The following is a 7,564-nucleotide window of genomic DNA, read 5'->3' as shown; positions in this document are numbered from 1 at the left end:
ATGGGTGACAAGGGAGGAGACAACCACTCAGAAGTGACTGACTTCATTCTTGTGGGCATCAGGGTCCGTCCAGAGCTCCACAGTCTCCTCTTCCTACTATTCCTGATTGTTTATGGGATGGTTCTTCTGGGGGACCTTAGCATGATTGGCATCATTGTGACCGATCCCTGGCTGAACACACCAATGTATTTCTTCCTAGGCAATCTCTCCATCATTGACCTCGCCTACTCCATTGTTATTGTACCCAAAGCCATGGTCAACACCCTGTCTCAGAAAAAGACCATATCCTTTGCAGGTTGTGTGGCTCAGCTATTCCTTTATGCACTCTTCATGGTCGCAGAGGCCTTTGTCCTGGCGGCCATGGCCTATGACCGCTTCATCACCATCTGCAACCCGCTCCTCTACAGTGTCCGCATGTCAAGAAGCCTCTGTATCCAGTTGGTGGCTGGTTCCTATCTCTGTGGCTGGGTCAGTTCCATCCTTCAAATCGGTGTAACCTTCTCAATGTCTTTCTGTGCTTCCCGAGTCATTGATCACTTCTACTGTGATTCGAACCCCATTGAGAAGATCTCTTGTTCCAATATCTTTTTGAAAAAGATGGTGTCATTTAGTCTGGCTGTCCTCATTATTTTGCCCACAATAGTTGTTATTGTGTTATCTTATATGTATATTGTGTCTACAGTTTTAAAAATCCGCTCCAGTGAAGGGAGGAAGAAAGCCTTCTCTACCTGCAGCTCCCACCTGGGGGTTGTAAGTTTGCTCTATAGGACGGTCTCCTTTGTCTATCTCACACCTCCAAGTAACCCTGAACTTTGTAAAGTGGCTTCAGTATGTTACATTTTGTTCACACCTATGCTGAACCCTTTAATCTACTCTCTAAGAAATAAGGGTGTTAAAGATGCCATGAAAAAAGTCCTATGGAAGAAAAAAGTTTTACTTTAAATCTGCTTCCCCCTGTTTTACTGTTTCTTGTACCAACTGATTTTGTCTGCGTGATCTTCTAGACTCAGGCATTTAAAGCACGGGTTTATTTATTTTTTTAAAATAATACCCCCCTCAAAGAAAAACCCACCTTAACTGTTTTATTCCATAGCATTAATAACATCCTATAATGAAAGCTCCAAATAACATATTCATTTTTTCTCAAGGCAATGTTAAATCTGAAAGTTCTGGACACCATGAAAATTTGCTGCATTTCTACAAAGAGTTCTGTATTTCTCACTCTCCAGGTAATAATATGTTATGCAAATAGGGAGGTATAGAATTTTATAGTTTTGCTTCCCTGTGTGCGTACGTAAAACAGAGATACAGAAAATACTTAGTATAATGGGTTAACTTAGAAACTGTGTGACCCAATGGTTTATATGCAAATGATAGTATAAATGCTAGTGTTGTGCTTTGTTTTCGATGTCACGCAAAAGATAAGAGAGCATGTGCATATAATGAGGAGGAAATGGAAACGTAGAATAACCAGTGATATTTGCTGAATTAAAGTGGCCAAAGAAGAAACATGTGAAAATTGCATTGATTTTGTAAATTAAGACATTTTATTTGATTTTCTTTGAATGACACCGTCATCCCTACTTTGCTATCATACAATGAAAACATTTTAGGATGTTTATGATATTTTACAACTCATGCTATGTTTTGGATAATACAAATTATTGGTAGTGAAAGCACCATATTGAAATGAAATCAGCTGGAGAATCTCAGTTAAAAATATCACAAGGCCTTACAAAAGCCATTATGAATAGTTGGGTTATATATGTGTGCATGCATGTGTTATGTTTGTATATGTATGAGTGTGCTTATTAGTTTGGTGAAGGAGTAATAAAAATGTGATTAGTCCTAAACATCAAATGTCAATTTGGTTAAGGAGTAATAAAAATGTGATTAGTCCTTAACATCAAATGTTAATGCAGCTTCCCACAGATTTGACAGGTATCAAGGGAAGCATGTTCCAGAGAAAATCATAGCAGGTCCCTGTTTTTACAAGTGCTGTGAGTAATACTTCACCTAAACAGTTAATGCTTAAGTCCAGACAAAATCAAATGTGGAAAAAAGCTAAACCTAAGGAATAAGATACAATGACCAGTTATGTCCATATACTTGGCATTGTGAAAACCTAAAACATGGGTATCTGATTAGGCCTTCTCTTTCTCAGTTTTTGTTTAGATAGCAAAGCTTTCTTTGATGAATGCACAAGGGCATTTATTTTGTGGGTTAATGTCGATTAGGGCAAGAGATTTGATTAATAATTATTTAAGAGGTGAAGAGAGCAGAAAAATGATTTTAAAAAATCAAGGTTATATTTATCCCCTCCTCCCTAAACCTGTGAATTTACCGTTTTCTTGGTACTCAGATGCTACCATTTAATTGATATTTCAGAAAAATATTATTTGAGAGCAAAATAGGAATCCAAATCAGCTTGGGAAAGGGATCATTGGCCTTGATTATTACTAGTCTGAAAAACACCCTTTTTAGGTTGAGGTTTTACATATTTCCATTGGATGCCCATTAGTGTTAGAATGTCACTCTGTTGTAGATCTCACAAGTATGGGTTACTAAGGACTGTTGGGAAAAGGCAATAGAATATTGGATAAGAATACAGCTAGATTCCTTTGTTTTAGTTTTTAGTCTGGTTGATTCATATTTCCTGTTTTGTAGCCATAACAGATAACAGTATCCCATTGCATGACCTCACAAGTGGCATTGCTGAAACCACTTTAAACGTTTGAAGGAATCTGGGAAAGTTGAAAACCAAGGCAAAGTACTTTCAAAGGTGCTAGATAAGATCTCTATAATTTTCTTTAAATTGCCATAGACACTTTCTTTGGTAATTTTTTTTCAGGTTTTCTATGAAAAGTAGTGCCTAACTTACCTGTCTTGTTACTTGTGCCATAAAGATGCCATCAGAACACCCCAATGTCTTACCAACCTTCTTTGGCTTTCATTGACAAAGTCTTTTTTTTTTTTTTTAATGATTCATGGATTGTTTATGAAACACTGCTACATCCAAGAGATTTGGAAGATTACATTCTGCAACATAGACATCATAAGTTGTTATTTACGGCTGACTTTAAAATTGTACACAAAAATCCACACAGAGAAATCTTTTAATAGTGATACCATCTTGAGAGGCTGGAGATTGAACTCTATACCTCAAACACTATTAACTTATTTGTACTGCATGATTCATCTTTCTTAACAAATTTTTGGACATGCACATATATTAATGTCCTATAACATCATGTATTGCATTTTATCTTTAAATTTTATGTATTGTTGATGTTTACCTAATATCTAGTTTAATGATGCAGAACTTTGGTGAAGGTGTTTATAGTAATATTTTCTATTGCCAGGATGCTAACATTCTCTGACTCAGATAGTTGTAAATGGCAATTAAGCACTGATTCGAAACTTCACTAACATAAGTTAAAATGACTACATTAAGCATCTGTGGACAAGCACCCAGAGCTTGCTTCAGTGTCTTTCCTTAGGATAGTTCCAATTTCTTATTATGAGATTTAAATTGTTATGGTGATTGGAGAAGCTGAACTGATTAGATATTGTAAAATATTGTAATGTTGAATTGCTATTGGACTGTTTGTTACACTTATTCTTGTATGTTGAACATGAGATGTCATTTTGCCCAGTCCCCTGAAGCAGTGTAGGTCATATAACCAATAAAAATTTTGAGCGTGTGTAAGCTATTACTCTGGAGCTCTCAGTGAGGACAAAGCTACTTACTTGTGAAGCCTGGAGAGGGAGGGGAAGAAGGAAAAGAAGGGTAAGAAAAAAGCAATGTATCCTGGAAGTGAAACAGGAAAAAAGGAATTAGTTTCAAAGTAATTTCTTAATTATTTCAATTTTGTAAACAAACAAAAACCAAAAACAATACCTTTAACCAAAGACTGATTTTCCTATTTGTTCATTTTATGAAATACGGATTCTAGATTTTTGAAATAGTTTGTTTTTCCCTTACCAATGTTTAAAAATCACCATGTATTCACATTGTTTGGCACCGGGACAAATGGCATCAGTTTCAACTCAATGTCTTGTACTTAGATGTCTTTTGTGGCAACTTACATAAATGAACTTTGGATGACTTAGGCAAGAACTAAATAATTAGCCATAAATTTTGTTTGGCTCTGGCTGCACATCCACAGTTGCGAGGCTGGAGAAGATGAGTTGTTAGCATTCCAGAAGATCAGAAAGTGGGAAATAGACAAAGAATTTCTAAATAGGATCCAAATTTGTCTAATGCCATGCTATTGGAAATACTTCACAAAAGTTCAGCTCTTTGTCTCTCTGTTGGTTAGTTCTGAGACAGGATCTAAATATTCTTAAAAGTCAAAAAAAGTCAGTGTTTGGTCACCCAAAAATTAGTTACTGAAATATTTTAAAAAGCTTGTTGGGAGGATTTCAGCTCATGCCTTGCTTGAGAATATCGAGGCTTCTCTATATTCTGGTGGCTGTATGTGAACCAACTGAGGTCTAGGAATCGGAGGATGAGCAGGACTTGAGTCATGGAGGCTCAAATCAGGTCTCTCTCACTCTCTCTCTCAATCTCTCAGAAGAGGGCCCACGGGTTTTATTCCTAGACACCTCATGATTAACCAACTTAGGTGAAGATTGCTATACCACATTCATCTAATTTGACTAATAAGCCAGAGCTGATACTATCATGTTAACCTAATCTTCCTTTGCTCTCTCAGTCAGATGCCACAGTTTGAGTTCTGTCCCTGCACTATTCCTGTTGATATCAGGGGGGCCATTTAAATTTAACATCTCCCACCAACATCCTTAGAAAGAAGCATCACAGATGCTTTGGAAGTTGACAGTTGTTGCCTTTGTGACTGATGAAGAGAAAATTTTCTGACACCTCAGGGGCACCTAACCAGGGTAGATGAGACCAGAACGTCTATGGTTAATCCTCCTCAGCATCACTGTCTCCTAAAGAGATTGAATTTCAGATTTCTCAAAGTGTTACTAGTGTCTCAACTTCTTTAGAGCCATCCATTATTAATTCATAGTTTGCACTTAACCCAGCAAACTATTTGCGTGAATCAGCACATTAATTTTCAAATCTCTGGCAAGTACAAATTCTACCCAGTATCTCTCTCACCACTCCACTAAAAGAGCCCTCGAAATTCATTCACACCAACATACTTTGGGTTTTGACACTATGTATCCAAAAAATAGTCAAATTTTAAAGCCCCAGTCTTCCATAAATTCTGCCTCTGCTTTGAAGCAGTATTCTTCTGTCGGCGTGCTGGGTTCTGACCCGAGTAACTGCGCTCATGAAAGTTAGGAATAGGATGTAAAGGGAATTTAGCTTCTTCCTTCAAGAAATGTCCTCAGGAGTTACAACATCTTAAAGCAAGTAGAAAAGAGCTCCATCAGGGAAATGAGTGGGTTTTTTCCTCTGTAAACGTGGTTGGTGTAGAGTGTCAAAAATATCAGGATATTCAAATTGTTGTAAGTAATCTTACATACCCAGATGTCCAGAGTTTGTTTGTATGAGAGTTGTCAGAGGTATGAATTGACATATTTTGTAATCAGCAAACCAAAAAATCATACTCTGGGGTTTAATTTTTCTGCTATTTCATCTCTGCAGCTATAAAATCTGAGATTATCTTGTATGATGACAGAAATTTCCTACATAGGGGTATGAACTTAAAAATTTGAGCCTAATTTTTAAATTATCAGAAGTACTCATACCGTGTTGCAATCTTTTAATCAATCATGCCATAATTTTATCTCATGATGGTGACTGTATGATCTATCACATTCTTGCTTTCATGGGCACATGATTCCATTTAAGCATTTAGTTAATGTCATAAGTTAATAGACAATTTTGCCACAAATGATGTGAACATCTAGGTTTTATTCCCAATATAAAATGGAGTTTCTTTTTCTTATATTTTTGGCTAATTTTACCGGATGCAGTTACATCCATGTACTCTGAAACCAATTTCAGATATTTGTTTAGAGTTTTGGGTACAAGTAATAAAAACTGAGTTAAGTAGCCTAGATAGAAAGTTATTTATTAGAAGGGTAAGAGTATTGGTGACATACAGAACTGATGGAGAGGCAGAAGAAAAAGATTTAAAATAGGGCACGACCAAACACACTGCAGAGAATGAAGGAGGACATATAGGTATGGTGTAGCAGGGACCCTTTGGAAGAGAATGTCACAAGTTAGAAATAGTATTATTGTCTGAGTCACTCTGTTGACTTCAAATTCTGGTGAGGAAGCATCTTCTTGGCCTTCCTTTGTTATGGGCCCATCCATTTACTGAAGGAAGATGGGACACCTAGATTGAGTCCAGTAGACTCTATCAAATTGGAAACTGTTAATGCCTCAAAAATAAATCAGGCACTGTTGAGAAAGGGGAAATGGAAACCAGATAGGAAAAAAAGCAATACATAGCCTCTATACAATTTTAATTCTCAATTCTTAGAGGACATTCTATCTGGGTGATGCTTAAATAATAATAATTTTCTCATAAAATTATTATTGTTGGGCTGCCTAGCATCTAAACACCTTGCTCTATTTGCGAAACTGCCAGTGTACGATTATTGGTGGGAAGAATACTCTCACTACTTTTTAAGGAAATCTGAAGATTGAGTTGCTTATCTCTCTGTTCCTGGAAGCCAGGACATGGCCAGGAGTCAGACAATTTGATGTTTTTGCCTGGGACTTTGAATTTGGAGAGAAGAGTGGTAAGAAACTTTAGTTTAAAATGAACACTATTGGTAGCAATGGTAAGATCTAATGAATGAAAACTTTTGCACTGTTGCTTGTGGTGACATTTCACTGTCCTGAAATATTGATGGTGACACAAGTGTGGTTCCCGATACCGAGCAGCATAGTGGTGGCATTTTTGACTGTGAGTCTGGATGTCCAGAATTAGTTTCTACTCACTTTCTGAGTCAGGTTTTCTACCTTTCTGTAAATTTTGTGGGTTTCCCCTTATGTATGTATTTTTTAAACAGCTTTATTGTGGTCTAATTGATATAAAAACTGGACATATTTAATACATACAATTTAATGAATTTTGCACACACCAGTGAAGCCATCACTGTCACCGAGGTAGCAAACATACCCATCACCTCTAACAGTTTCCTCCTGCCCCACTGTTCTTTTGTTTGGTTTGGTTTCCTTTTGCTTTGCTTGTTTGGTTGTTGTTGTTTTAAGAATTTATTTATTTATTTATTTAGTTAGTTGGTTGGTTAGTTAGTTATTTGAGACAGAGAGAGAGAGGGAGGGAAAGAACAGGGAAAGGAAGAGAGAGAGAGAGAGAGAGCATAAGCAGGGGGGAAGGGCAGGGGCAGAGGGAGAAGCAGACTCCTCACTGAGCAGGGAGCCTGACTCGATCCCAGGACCGTAAGATCATGCCCTGAGCTGAAGGCAGACACTTAACCAAATGAGCCACCCAGGAGCCTCTTGGTTGTTTTCAAACTAGCCAATCCTAAACCATTTACCCTGCCCTGCCATGCCTTTCCTATGGAAATGCTAATAAAATCTATGGTCTAAGCCCTCTACTCCTACCTAATC

The 7,564-nt window shown here is 37.3% G+C and overlaps 1 protein-coding gene across 1 annotated transcript; it reads left to right on the top strand.

Moving 5' to 3' along the window:
• On the top strand, window positions 1-942 carry LOC112832286 (olfactory receptor 9K2-like). Its single transcript, XM_025882883.1, has one exon. It carries the CDS (start codon window positions 1-3, stop codon window positions 940-942), a length of 942 nt encoding a protein of 313 aa, XP_025738668.1.
• The last annotated feature ends 6,622 nt before the right edge of the window (window positions 943-7,564 follow it).

This window comes from Callorhinus ursinus, unplaced genomic scaffold, assembly GCF_003265705.2.
Source record: "Callorhinus ursinus isolate GAN/ISIS: 27379988/994484 unplaced genomic scaffold, GSC_fseal_2.0 scaffold44, whole genome shotgun sequence".
NCBI lineage: Eukaryota > Metazoa > Chordata > Mammalia > Carnivora > Otariidae > Callorhinus > Callorhinus ursinus.
The sequence above is the reverse complement of the archived record's forward strand: the minus strand, read 5'-3'. Positions and strand labels throughout refer to the sequence as shown.